Genomic DNA, 15,090 nt, shown 5'->3' with positions numbered 1-15,090 from the left:
GCACTTGGTTGACTGATGTTCCTTACAATAACACACTCATTGTATAGGAAAAAGCTTCAGACTTTGCAGCCAATTTCCATCGTTCTATAGAGTGACCCACCTCACACACTAAGAATCACAGCTCCACTGTGTTACCAAATGGGGATTTGCTTCATAGATGCAAAAATGAGTTAATGGTTACCTGTGAAAAGGCTGCCCCCATAAGCTTCTACTGCTCTGGAATGAATAGCACAGGTGCACAAGGGCAAGAAGTGTTTACCCACCATTAAGCCACCATATAGTTTAGAAAAACTAAACCCTCTCTCCATTTAAATATTAATTCAGCATTTAATTATGGATGTTTGTCAACCTGGATAGTTAAAAACTGATTAGTTAGAAATTGAAATTACTGATCACAGGTGGTTGGGCAAACAGTATCACCAAATTTCTTTCTCTTTCCTTTTCTTTTTGTACTAACAGCCTCATCTATATGATCTGCTGCGTTCTACAGGTTGCATCTGTCTTACGGCTTGTTTACTATCCTTTTGAGGAGCAGAACGAGTGAAGAGCAAGACACGCAAACTTCTCAGCCCCAGCAGAAGAACGGCTCTTTCACCTCTTGAGACACGTTCCGTCTTTCCACAGGTTAAGGGCCCTCTTGCCTCCCGCATGTGGTCTCTTGTGCAACTTCTAGATTTATCTCACAAACAGGCAGTTTTCATTGTGCAGAGGCCCTTGTTTGCATCTCTATGTATTTTAGAAAATGCCGGTGTGATCACACCCTATACATAATAATTTCTGCTCCAGGTGACAATGCTAAAAGTATTCTTGTTTTTTTTAAATCCCTCCATGCTATTCAGTGCTGTGCTGTTTTAATATTTATAAGTTGTTTTTCCAATTACCTGAGTAAGGTGTCTTATGCAGTGTATTATGCATTAGTTGTATCCCCTTTGGGTAGAAATCAGAACTGATGAGTAAAAGTATTTTTTCCCATTGCTTAACATAAAAAACACATTAAAATTGATAACAGTCACATGCATACCAGCAGCAGTCACTTTTAACTTACTAAAACCTTTGTCATTATGTTCCTGTAGTTTTTAATTATCTAACCTTAACCCTGTTGTCAGACTTATAATGTATCAACCTGCATGGACGATCTTGGAATTACATTATATCTGTTTTTTGAGTGGAGACAATCTAATAAGATGAGGAATGGGTAGGAAATCTGAACCCAACAGGGTGAAATCAAGATAAAGCCAAAGAAGACAGCATTGTAGACTTGCCTGTATGTATTTGTGCATGTACCATGAAGCTTGTTTGCCATCATTCACGGATTCCACTGTAGTGTTGGCCAGACCACTAATGTCGCCTCCTGCAAAAATCCACGGCTCACTTGTTTGCATGGTCTCCGGATCAACTTCAGGGAGGCCCCATCTGTTAAACTTGAGAGGATGAAGAGCTCCTTTAACTGTATTAAAAGGAAAGGGGGGGGCAGAAAAGGTAGATGATACAGATGTGTAATTAACATGAAAACACCAGTTTAGATGATAAATGTTATCAGGGTCTTGCAGCCTTGAACTCCAAATTCAGGAGCCTGTGGCCTTAGCAGATACTGTGCACTGTAGACTTCTGGATCGACCTGCCCTAGCATACAGCTTAGGAACTTGCTTCATCCAGTGTCTGGAGCCCATCTCTTGAAGTCATTACCATTGAGTTTGGAATGACCATGAAACAACTTCTCCAACACCAAGTTCCTGCCACCACAGATATCTCCTTATCTTTTCCCCAAATTTATTTGTTTGCAACTCTAGCACTGAGTGGAGAGATTCTGCAAAACCTCTTTTCTTCTCTGATGTTGATCACTTGGGTGCCAGGGAAACTTGGACATGGAGTTCTCTGGGAGACCTCAACCTTTCTATGGACATTGGGTGCCCTGAAGAATTATATTCCCAACCCTGTTGGTATAGCTTATGATTTGGACACCCACTGCTCTGCCATGGTCCCAACCCACATAATGGCTGGGATCATAGACCATTCTGCATAGATATAATGCAAACAGCTCACAGAAAACCTTTCCCCCCGAGAGGCTTGCTTTCTATGCACAAAGAATGTTGATTCTTGTGGAAGAAGTCTCACTGATTTCAGTCTGATATAGCCCTATAGCAGGTGAAACAGCTTTATCCCGTCACCTGCTGCTTCTGCCAATGAGGCCAATCTGAAGACCATACAAAGCAGGTCAACTCTGTCTCATGCCTGTGATGGTCTAATGGCAGACGGAAGCTTAATAAGCTAAAGAAGATGATGTAGGAGGTACTGTCAAGATTATGTTGAAAATAAACTTTAAAACAGGTGCTGCTTGAAATGACTTCTTTTCATTTCAACTCTGCAGTGGGTACAGAATCATCTCTTCCCCCTCCCTGCTATGGCTTTGATATCGATCTGGTAACCCCACACCTGGTATAAAAAAAATTGTATTTCCATGGCAGAGGGAAGGGTTAAGCCCCCCCCCCCCCCCCCGCAGGCCAGGATTCCACTTTGGATCATATTCCTGGCACTTACTCTAGAGCAAAAAAATAAAAATGCCATAGTTGCCAACTACATATTTCAAACTAGTGTCAGTTTTGCGCCTCAGCTATAAAGGTCTCTGGGTGATACTGAGTTGTCTGTTTTCTTGGAACCCAGCCTAACTTTTAGGACTGTTTTAAGGTTAAAAAAGGGGGCGGAGGGGGTCACGTATGTTGCCCTGACCTTCTTGGGAGAAGGGGGAAAACATGCACATAATGAACAAGTAAATAATAGATACAAGAAATAGGATCAGGGAACAGAGGGACCCCGATATGAATTGTGATAAAATTGAAGCTTTCCCCCTTATTCCTTATGACAAAAATAGTATCCAGGGCTTTTCTTTAATGTGATCATCTCTATTTTAGGTTATATACTCAGGGAAAGCTATCTGAGGGCAAGCCAGCCAGGACACCAGCCAGCCAGACGGACAGATATACAGACTGACTGACTCGCTACTTAGTATATCCAGTCTCAGACTAGATGGCCCAGGGGACTCCTTCTGACTTGTTCTGTTCTGTTTCTATAGCTTCACAGTAAGGCATCTGGATACAGGCAGTGTTTTAGAACATCTTGATACCATGCATAAGGATGTGTGATTTTTATGTGGGTATTATTCTATCGTAGAGATTTTTTTTCTGTATGAATTTGTGTGTGTGTGTACGCACATGTGCTGACCATCCCTTGAGGACATGCCACACACAGATGCAGATTGCTAAGGCCAATTAAACTGATGTAGCTGTGCTGTCATATATGTAAAAGAGAAACCTGCTGGTATATTTCTCAGTTGTCACAAAACAGCGTCAAAGATGCATCCTGTTTTCACTAGAGATGAGAACATGTAGTTGTGCTTTGCCTCGCGAACCCTCTGAAAAGTCAGGAATGGGGTTTTCATGGTTTCCCACTCTGGATCTCTACATCAGGTGGTTAAATAAAGGGAAAGAGAAAGGAGCAAGGAAGGAGGATGAGAATGGTGCTGGAGGTTTGCCAGAGGCAGACAAGCGTGGTGAGGAACTTCACATAATAATTTCCTGAAAAATGGGCTTTCAAGGGGGATTGGAAGTGAGAATCCCTAGACAAAGCACGATCCATATATGTTATATGCAAGAGCGTTGCCTAGGCTTTCTTAGAAGCTTTTGTGACAGATGATTCTGCAGTGGGAAAGGCAAGCAACTTTTACTGTTTGAAAGGCAGCTGGAATCTTCAGCATGGAATTACTATTAGTAGGAGGAAAAGATCAGCCAGTTAAGCAGGTTTTGACTGTGCACTTATATAGCTCCTTACCATAAAGGCCACTGACATGACTGAAAACACTGACAAAAGAATCTGGGTGGACAGTGGGTGGGAGAAGAGAAGAAAAACGAATTGGACACAGGCGCTATCTCAAACTACCTTGGAAGGAAATAATAATTAGACTCTATATCTCATTTTTGATTCAGTCAACAAAATGTTATTATGACAAATTAATATGAATACCACATAGGGCTGCTAATACTGATAATGCCAAGCACAAAACATTTTGAAATCCTGAATGCTAAGATAAGGTACTGATGGTTTAGATAAAAATATAAGAAAAAGAAACTGCTTTGCATGTTTCAGCAGCTAATTTTAAAACTGGAAATACTGTGTCACTTTCAGGATCAGAAGTGATTAGTCTCTCTTAAAGTCCCATTGCTTGCAAAAAGCTAGACTAAAATAAAATAAACAAAGCACGCATTTAGTTAAGTCCACTGAACTAATTTGCAAAATGCCAAGACTAGATTAGTTTTCTCCTGGTATCTGAATGCAAAACGGTTTAGTTAGTTTAATATTTCTAAGGATAAGGGCCTATCCTTACAGATAATTTCCTAGGATCCTGAATTGTGGTAGGAGAATTCAAGCAAGATGGAAGGATAGTATGTTTAGTCAGCAATTCTATTTGTTAACTTGCCTTCATTCAAAGGAGCTAATACTGGCTTAACTGGGCTTTTCCTTTCATCCTAACATTCTGTCAGGTAGACTGCTCTGAGGGATAGTGACTTGTCTAAAAAGACTACACACATTACCCATGTGCAAGCAGTTTGGTTAGCTGGCAGCAGATAGAATATGCATCTTACCAGGGCTGCAAACCTGGCTTAGTTTTTTAAAAAATTAATGTATTAAAAATTAATAAAATGAACAAAGAAAACAGGTACGAGATATACAGATCAATTTCAACTTGTTCCAGTTTGGATGCAGCTTCAGAAAGAAAACCTATTCTTAGGAACATCTGGTCAAATACATGTTGGGCAGTTGAGATTATAACACAGATAGACTGTTGCAAGATTAGCTATTCCGCTGTTGCAGTCAGAAATAGCGAAGTAGCTGCATTGGGTACCATAGGGCAAGAAGATGACATTTCAATAAGCAAATCATTATACTGATTGTATAATGAAATGATTGTCAGCCTATATCTCTATCACCCTTTAAAACTATTAGTAGGAAAACAACACCATCCATGATCCAATCCTCTGTGCTTATGTGGCTCCTCTTAAACTATTTCTCTCCTCCCATGTTATCAGAGTATTCTGGGAAGAAGCAGGGAGAAGTGATGCAGCTATTGGTAAACTCTTGGCAGTATCCAACAGGGACACCACACTTGTGCAGTTAGAATCAGAGAATCTGAGAACAGTAGGGTTTCGGAGGGGCCATCAGGTCCAATTCCCTACTCAATGCAGGACTCCACATTAAAGCGGCTCTAGCACATGGCTGTTCAGCTGCATCTTGAATGCCTGCCGAATCTCACCTCTCAGGGAAGTGGTTCCATTGTCATATTGTTCCAACAGTCAGGAATAGGTGGGTTTTGATTGCTTGTTGCTTTATTGTTGAGCCAGAATCTGACACCCTGCAATGTGAGCCCACTATTCCACGTCCCGCACTCTGGGATGATTCAGAAGATCCTGGCCCTCATCAGTGTTATAACCTTTCCAGAACTTCATATGCTTCTGTGCTATCGCGTCTCAGATCAGTCTTCTCTACTCAATAATAAACATGCCAGTCTCTTGTTATATGGCTTTGCCTACAGTCCCCTGATCAACGTTGTTGCTCTCCTCCAGTTTGTCTGCCTCTTTCTAAAAAGGTGTCCAGAACTGGACACAGTACTAACGATGAAGCCTAATCCAAGCTGAGTAGGGGGGAAGTCATGCTTCATGGCACATGCCACTCATATAAGCAATCTCCACCATAACCGTAATGGCATGAGCTGCTGCGATAAATTTTCTAGACAAATGCATCACTTATGCTATTGCTGTGGCACTAGAGGTTACACGAGGTCAGGTGCATAAGCACAGAAGCCTCGTTGGATACTACTGCACGGATCACCATTTCAAGGCATTTCTTAGAAATATTGACAGTATAGAAAAACCTTGAATAAGTAAATAAACAAATAAAATAAGACACTGCTCCGGCAACTTTTATTGGAACGACGAGTGAAAGATGGTTAATGTTGTTCGTAAACTATGTTGTTAAAAGCACCATCCCTGAATGAGGAGCAGACAGCTGAGCCATTCTCCAAATGCTACCTGTAGGAGTGGCATTGCCACTACCTCTTGTCAGAGGAAGCAAGACCAATCCTACTTTTGGGAAGAGAGATGAATAGACACCAAAGTACGGTAAAGCAGTTTAGCAGAGACAATCCAATGAAAACAAAACCAGTTTGGTGCTCATATCCCCAAGAGAAAGGGAACAGCTTACATAGAGACAGAAGGCAAAGGAGTCGCCTAACTCTAGCAAGATGCCACAGAAGCAGTTTTGCTCAATTTGGGATCCTTGCCAAGAAGCCAAGCAGGTCCCTCGCAGCCCTTCTCTCCTCAGTGCTCCTCTCATCATGAGGTATGTCCTACTGCTTGGTCATCGGTTTAAGACACTTGTGGGTCTTCTAAAGTGCCATTCTATTGAGAAGAAATATGGGGGTGCCAGGTGAAGGAGAGGCAAGAAGTGTTTGAAAAACATGAAGTCTTTAGGATACCCTGGCTTAACCAACTCAGGCCAATCTTTAGTGGCTTGTTAGAAACTAGTGTGAGTTTTTGTCACACTCACCCCTGGAGCTAACTGAAACAAAGTATAACAAACCTGAAAATGGCTGCAGTATGGCCCACACTTGCCCTGGCTAGCCCATGGCTCTTGGGCCCCTAACAATATCACCTGAGCAGCGAATGCAGAATGGACAACAGCACTCAAAATTTACCAAGGGACACCAGGATAAAGGCAGAAATCAAATACACCACATTGCAGGTCAAGACATCTATTTGTGTCAAATGTACACAAATAGGAAAGCACCAGCCAATTATAGACCACTTTGAGGAGGGAAAAACCAGAAATATTGAGATATATTGGAAAGCCAGAAAATATTTTAATTAGCAAAACAAATCAAATGGAAAAGATTCCTCAAATAAAGCTTTAAAAGTGACACAGTGTGTGCTTGACTACCATGACTAATTATGTATCCATGTAATGTGTGTTCAATTTGGGCTTATTTAAATAGCAGAAATGCTCATTAGCTGCAGTATATCTGTGAAGCCTCAGTAAACAGTTTAATGGTATTTTATGTTTAACCAATTTCATAAGTTCCTGTAATTTTGGCGTTTGCAGCTCATTAATGTTATTTTTGATATGCATCTTACAGACTTCTTTCACTGAAGCTGGCAGTATATCCTTGACTGCGGTGGGAAAATATAGTGGCTTCTGCTTAAAAACCCTTGGATGGGATAATCAAAATAACAGCAACTTTACAAGATGAGCCAGTTTGGTTTTCATGTTGTGAAGACAAAAATTCAAATTCATCAAAAGGAAAACAAAGGAAAAGAAGACAATAGCAGAATTCTAAATTGATTTCCCTGGCTTGCTTTCTTGGAGAATGTGTGACTGAGCTTTTGCTGTAAAATGAGGTGAGGTTTCCGCATCCATTTTGATATATCATAAAAGGAAGAAAGAATGGCGGTGGGAAGGGGGCAGATAAACAGATATGGAGGGATCAGCAGAAGTGAAAGTCTTGGACTCTCCAACTGTCAGCAACCTGTACCACAAAAATGAGAAAACTGAGGAGTAAAACATGGAAATGGATGTGGGCAAATGCTACGGCCACACAAAAACACTCCTTTGGAAACACATTATCCTCTTCCGACAACAAATCTCATTCCACAGAGAATCAATGGTTCAAATATAATGAGCGAAAATCATGAGTGAGAAGAAGTGATGAGGAGAATCCACAGAGCCATAAGGACCATGCTAATAATGATGATGATAATTAAAATAAGATGTGATATTCTCAGAGCCATATAAAAAGCATCCTTTGCAATGCAGGAACAAATTCTGAAAACATCAGAAATCCATGCCTTTGTATATCATCACATAGAATGATAAATAATATAGAAATGAAATAAATAATAATAGAAATCAAAGAAATCCTCCTCAGAAGGAACACAGTATAAAATTCCAGATATTGTATGAAGTAAGGACTGGATTGCTCAGGAGAAAATATGAGTATCCTTTTGCATATAATAATGATGATGACGATGATGATGATGATGATGAGTATATCCCTTGGAAGTCCACAGAAACTCTTTGCAAAACACACAGATGCATCCTTCACATACCCTGGCACCCACTGCATTAATTCAATCACACACACAACAACAACAAAGTGTAATGATAATAATTAAAATACGTCAGTATATTTTCAGAGGCACACACAGTATCATCCTTTGAAAATGCACGTGCATGCTCAAACCGCAGACCATATTCACAAACCCCAGACTAGACCAAACACAGAAATCTCAAGCTAGACCATACGCATATACATACAAACATGTATACCCCAGACCATATACTTCTACCACAGATGATGCACACACCCACCAAACTAGAACCTCCTCCCCATACACAAACTCTCTTAAAGACTAAGCAGTGGTGTAACTGTAACAGAGCTGCAGGTACTGGTGTGCAGGAGTAACACCGAGCTGGTTGGTGCTGGCTGCACCCGGGCAGGCTACAGTGAGCCTCCACAGTGCCCAGAAGCCTCCCTCCCTCGTTGAGGGAAGCGGCCATCTCTGCTTTGCCAAACTGCAGCTAACATTCTGAGCCGAACCTTCTTTGTTCGTTCGTTTGTTCGTTTGTTTTGCAGCATCTTCACCCTGAAGGCTCCAGGAGCAGCAGGAATGCCCTGAGCATGTGTGGGAGTTCATCTGCAGAGCTGCATAATGGAAGCCATGGAGGTACTGGGAGTTCTAGGAACAGACAGAGCAGCAAGTGTAGCCGTAGTGGCTTGGGAGAGAGGATGATGAGGAAGAAGAGAAGTATGGAGAGTCAGAGTCCAGAGCACGCTTGAGCTAGAGCTGGGATTAAGATGGGTTTAAGCAGTCATGAAACACATTTCTATTCAAAACATAAGGAGTTCAAAGGGAAGACCTCTCTTGTGCCCAAGAGAACATGCCTTCCTTGGCCTTGGGCACTTAGACGGGGCACTGGTACTTATGCATGGATTTCCTGCTTCCTTATGACTCCTTTCTCGAGATGTCCATTTGTGCTTGTGCCATTTTCCCACCAAACCTCCTACAAAAAGCCTGGCACCCTCACACACAGACTATTGTATGAAATGGCTTGTCCAGCTGAAATGCTTGGGAAAGTCAAAATAATAATGAACTGGACCATTCTTCAACAGATTTCATATGGAATTAATTCCTTCAAAATGGCCGTTATTTTGGATTAGGGAAAAAAGGGTGAGTCAGGGAAACATCAAGTTGTATAAAATTATGTATGGTGTGGAGAAAGTGAAACAGGGAAAAAATCCTCCTGTAATATTAGAACCTGGGGTGATCCCATGAAGTTGAATGGTAGGAGATTCAGGACAGAATACAGAAGTGCTTCACACAGTGCAGTGCACTTATTGAGAAGAATATGAGCCAAATTCATGCAAGGTATTGCTGTAAATGGCTACCAATCATGTTGGCTATATAGTACCTCCAGTATCAGAAACCTAAGTACACCCATTTCCAGGAAGCACAGTTGGGAGAATGCTAATCCATGCATGTCCTACTCATATGCTTCCCATAATCAGGTGGTTGGAAACTGTGCAAACAAAATGGCGGACTAGGCAGGACTTTGGTCTGGATGGCTCTGACATTCTTGTTTCACCTGGGAAGAAACCCCACCCCAAAATGCATGCTATGTGACATTTGAATGACATTAATGCTTTATCTCCCAATCTGCAAAATAACATCATCTCATTTAAAGGGGAAAGTAATCCACACTCCTCTATTTAAACAGTTTACATGCATTCATTTTTTTCATCCAATACATTCCAAGTTATTTATGTTTGTTTGGTTATTAGTACCTCCAGCTATGCATTTCTGTATCATATGAAGAAAAGCTGGAATTTTCTGTTTTCTCTATAAGGTTCTTTACAGTAGTGAGTATGGAAATAAAATACAGTATTCTGAGCTCAGTTCTGGTGCCAAACTTAAGATTTATCAATGGTTTCTTAGTAAGAGCATATGTGGTATCAACTCCGAGTAAAACCTGGCAAATAATGATAAGCAGAAACTCTGAGTGTAGCTATCCACAAGGGAGGTAAACCTATTCTTGTGCAGCTACTGCGGAAAGGGAAAAAAATAATTACAGAATGATCACGTTGTGCTTCACAGCAGCTGTCTAAAGCAACACTCAGCAACACGGACTTAAAATAGCCTTTTAAAGTAGCTCCTTTCTTTCTTATCTTATTTTAAAATAATTCCAGTGAAAACCATGCACCTCTGTAATTTCTAATTGCCATTAATACCGAAGATATCACATGCATCTGGGCTTTCCATTTTTTTTAGATTTTTCCTCTTGTTTGAATTATTTCAAAGGATGGAAAGCATGTACATATGTCAACACACACTACTGCTTAAACAAGTCACTTGCAACAATATCAGGGCTTCAACAATTTAAAAGTAAGCGCTATGAGGGACCAATAGGAGCTTTGGGGGATTTTTATTTATTTATTTGCACTACACCAGTGAGAACTTGCTTTCTTTTCCTACTGCAGGGTTGGTATGTGCACACCAGCAAAGGGTTAATCCTCCCTTCCTCATGTTGTGTAGTCTCCAATTCAGATCAGAGCAGCCCATTTATATATTTATTACAAATAATCACCTGATTTCACTGTGAGCAATGCATTTAATGTCACGTTTAGTTAGCCCATGGCAATTATGTTGTCATAGCAAAGTACTTCTCAGCTAGAAAGGTAACATTGCTACTGAATCTTCACTGGACAGACAAGGCCACGAGAATGCCATGACAATGTCTAGGTGCAGGATGCATCCAGCATTCTGAATGACCAGAAAAAGAAAGACTGCTTGAGCATAATATCCTAATGGATTAAAATGCAACAGGAAAAGAAAGAGACACTATTCTGTTCACCTTACTTAGCTGCCAAGAGAAGAGGAGGAAGAAATCCCTAGCTGAAGATGCAAATGCATTAACATGAGAAAACGTAGGCAGCTTCTCTCCGATACCAACCTGGCCTTGAAGCTGGCAAAGAGAAAGGTCTGTCCTGCAAAGAGCTACAGTCAACAGAGGCTGAGGACATGTGTCTCCTTCCTGAGAAAGCTCCCGAAGTCACCAGTTGTAATCACTTTATGCTCCTTTCCTTTACTCCATTTGGAAGCTCGGGAAGGGGCCATAGGTAGCAGAGCATGGGTTTTGCGTGCAAAATTCTCCAAGCTTAATACCCGGTACCTCCACAAAGGGCTGGGAAAGAGTCCAGTCTGAAACCCTGGAGACCCAGTGCCAGTCAGTGGAAACAGTAGTGAGGTAGATGGATAGACCAGTGGTCTGACTTGGCAAAAGGAATTTTACTGTATTATATAAATGGGAGCGCTTGCCAAGGCCGTGAACAACCCTTTTGGAGCAAAAGTATTCCCCATGGCAATCAGCAGGAAATTGAAATGCAGAGCACAGAGGATGATGACTTCCTGGAACCCAGAAAGAAATATGGAAATGGGTGGCAAACTATTTGTGCTATGCATTTGATTGTGTTTCTTCTGACTTTATTTTTTTATTTATGCCATTTATTAAAGCCAGTTTAAATATTTCATTTTTGAAAAGTTGCTAACAAATAAATATTTATTATCACAATCATCATCTACAATGAATACATTTCCTGTTGGGGCTGCTGAGACTAGACTGAGAAGAGGTGCAGTGCAGGGAAGCAGGGAAATTAAATCATGCACCGCAGCTATGAGGAGCAAAATTTCAGAGACACCATTTTGAATGTTATGGGGAAAGAGCTTTCTTAGGATGTTTTAGACCACACCTGATAAGAAAAGAATCACACAATAAATTCTCTTAACATACCTGGTGCTGGTTGTTTAGTTAAGAATACATTCAAGAGAAAACCACAGCACCTTGCTATCAGTCTCTCTCCCTTGCTGGCACTAAAGTGCAAACTGGCATCCCTGAATGTTTCTAACAGGCAACACTGGAATAGTTTCTGTCATAGCAGAACTTCAATAAAACATTTTAGGACAAATGGGGAATGGAAGACGCAGATGAACATTCCCCTAAGGAGGAAAGTTCACCTGGTTGTAATCCTAGCTCAGGTGAAGCTCAGCATTAGAGATCCAGTGCTGTTCAGAAGCCCCTCTAACCCCCAAGTCTAGCTGTACATCCACACGCTTATGATCATTTGCTCTTCTCTCTATTAGGTTAGCCAAAACATCCATTTGATCTTCTGCAATGACGCTCTCGCTCTCACTATCTTTCCCTATATATAAATATATTAATGAAAGCTGATATTTAATGATACTGCTGGATACAGCATGAGTTGCTGTGTTCACCCCAGGGCTACAATAAAAGAGCATAAAGAGAATAAGACCACTAAACTGATTGATGCTGCATTGCTGCCAGATGAGGCTATAGCTACGATCGGTGTGATGCAGTGAATCTATATTCAGCATGCTGTATACTAGCCAAGCTTCAAATATACTCTTATAAGACCTAATTAAAGTTAACTTCAGCACTCAGGACTTCATTAGTGATTCAAATGTTGCTGCTTGTCTCTTTTTTGCTCTAGAGCAGCAGAAACAATTAAATCAAATACTTTATGAAACAAAGTACGTGGGAGGAAAGAGAAGCCCAAGAAGGCATGTCTGTGGAAAGGAGCCCTGCCCAGTCAGATCAAAGTTTCGTGTAGCCCCATGTTAAGGAGTATGCCTTCACCTTGTAATGAATGATAATTTGAACCAAATGGGAGGATAATTGTTTGGCTCATTTTTCTTTTTCTTTTCCAAGCAGAACAGATGGGTACTCAGTGGGAATTTCATTCAAGATGTTTCCATTTTCATGAAAGTGGGGCTTACCTGTTTCAGGTGGTAACAGCAGAGCTCATTTCCCTGACTGTTCCTGTAGTGTGGCCAGGTGTCCTACTTTGCAGAGGATGTTCCTCTATTTGAAGGCCTTTCAGAGGACAGTCCTCCATTGGGAGAATTCTTTATTTGAAGGGCTATAGAGTTGAATTCAAATTTATGAGATAATGAACCATAAGAAGGAAGCAAAAGGGTACAGAGGCCTGGAGTGGCCTCTTGGCAGACTGGAAACACTGCCTGAATCTACCAAAAAGGGAAGGAGAAATTGAGTGTTTCCTAGCAAAGATGGATGATAAAGGAAAATGAATTAACTACCTAGGTATTTTATACAATAATATGGGACATAGAGCTTTTCTACATTTATTCATGTGTCCTTAATCACAGTTCTTAATAGGGTAACTAGAAAGCACTGTGATCCTCAAGTTTCACTTCTGTTTATTCAGAACTATTTCCTGAGGGCCCCCCTTTTTCTCAGAATGGGGAAATCGTGGCATTGTGTTAGAACATGAAAATGGTTCTTTTCCCCTTGTGTATTTGAGCTCATCTGCTGTAGAATAGCATCACCTGGCTGGGAGATGCTTCAAGTTGTAGTCTAACATATCTGATGTAACCCAACATGTATTATTTATATGAATTAATAAAAAGTATGTGCTTTTTACAATCAATAAATAAACAGAGTTATAGAAGTATATCTCAACTAATATTTTACCCAACATTATCTTATTGAAATGAACACCATTGTTTTGCCTTCTCTTGCAGGTGAAGGAATTTGAAAAAAACAGAAGCCGAATACAATGCCACCAGGAGGTCCGACACTCTCACTGGTCCCGTGTCTAGCAGGGTCACCCAAGGCAGAATGGTCCAACCACACCGGACTAAGATGCGCCTACCTTCTTGAGAGGTAATGGCCACATTACCAAAAGAGAATGGATAATGCTAATGGTGACTGGGGCAGAGGAACTCCTGAAAAACACCTACTGGGCAGCAATCCCAATCACTATGAATGGGTGTAAAAACTGGACAGAGAGGAAAACTGACAGGAAGAAAACCGGTGAATTCAAAACATGGTCCTGGAGGAGAGCTTTGCAAAGATCCTGGTCCAAGCAAAAGATGAACAAATGGTCCTAAATGAAATTAAGGCAGAGTTTTCCCTGGAAGCAAAACTGAAGACATTGAATCTGTCATACTTCAGACAGATCATGAGAAGGCAAGACAAGCTGGTGAAGACAATAATGCTAGGGAAAAGTAATGGCAGAAGAAGAAGAGGAAGACCAAATATGAGACAGATCGATTCCATAAAGGAAGTCATAGCTTTGAGTTGACAAGAGCTGAGCAGGCTGTCAAAGACAGGATATTTTGGACAGCACTCAATCACAGAGTTGCCTTGAGTCCAAAGTGACTTGATGGCATGTGAAAACAACAGCCATTCAGTTGACAAAATATTTGGACGTGGAAGAAGACTATATGTTAGGAACAAAACAACTCTGTTTTACATGTTCTACCAATTTTTATTGTTGTTTTTAATATATGTTATAGTTTCTATTGTACATTATTGTGTTTCTTTCTTGTGTTGTGAGCCACCCAGAGGTGCTGTGGCACAACTGGGTGGCTTGCAAATATAATGAATGAATGTAGGTATATTTAATTCCCATGGCTTTCATTGGTAAAATGAAAGATGTTCAACCTTCTCTTTGGAGTTCATGGAATTAGAAAGTGGCTAGGTTTGGTGGAACTCTGTATCTTTTTAATGAGAATTACCTTTAGGATCACTCAGGATTGAACCAAAGGCACTAATCACCACATTTGCTTTCAGACGGAAAACCTGATCTTGGTCTTCATTCCAGTTTCCATCTTCATCTTGCTCAGTCCGAACAAATTCCATAGCAACAATCTTTCTTCCTTTGAGTATAACTTTCCGAGGAGAAAGGAAAGGCAGAAATTCACACTTTTCTTCCTTTGCAAGTTCCATCTGGAAGGTGAGGGAAAAGGGTTTTTTTGTTATTTCACATGAGCATGCATGTGCATTGTGGAAGGGTTTAAATTTCTAATCGCTGCAATAGAATCTATTCCTGTGGTTTGGTATATACTTTCTGTTACCGACAAGAAAGATAAACATTTGAACACAACAGAAGTAGTATCCTTAATGAACTTTTAAAACCGTCATTTTACCATGTTATTTGCCACATGT

General features: G+C 40.7%; 1 protein-coding gene across 8 annotated transcripts in view; it reads right to left on the bottom strand.

Annotated features, from left to right (window-relative positions):
- DPYD (dihydropyrimidine dehydrogenase) overlaps positions 1-15,090 on the bottom strand; it is a 538,071-nt gene that overhangs the window by 244,942 nt on the left and 278,039 nt on the right. For 7 of the 8 annotated variants that reach the window (XR_006414940.1, XM_044432357.1, XM_044432363.1 and 4 more), the window contains 2 exons: positions 14,661-14,871; positions 1,263-1,447 (listed from right to left, as the gene is read on the bottom strand). Coding sequence is in view for 7 of the 8 variants with exons in the window: in XM_044432357.1 (XP_044288292.1) it covers positions 1,263-1,447; positions 14,661-14,871 (396 nt within the window). In the remaining variant the exon portion in view is untranslated. Of the gene's footprint in view, positions 1-1,262; positions 1,448-14,660; positions 14,872-15,090 lie in introns of those variants that run through there. The other variant, XM_044432364.1, reaches the window with a different exon arrangement.

Source organism: Varanus komodoensis, unplaced genomic scaffold (assembly GCF_004798865.1).
Source record: "Varanus komodoensis strain SLA01 unplaced genomic scaffold, ASM479886v1 scaffold24, whole genome shotgun sequence".
NCBI classification, from domain to species: domain Eukaryota; kingdom Metazoa; phylum Chordata; class Lepidosauria; order Squamata; family Varanidae; genus Varanus; species Varanus komodoensis.
This window is presented reverse-complemented; position numbering and strand designations above follow the sequence as displayed.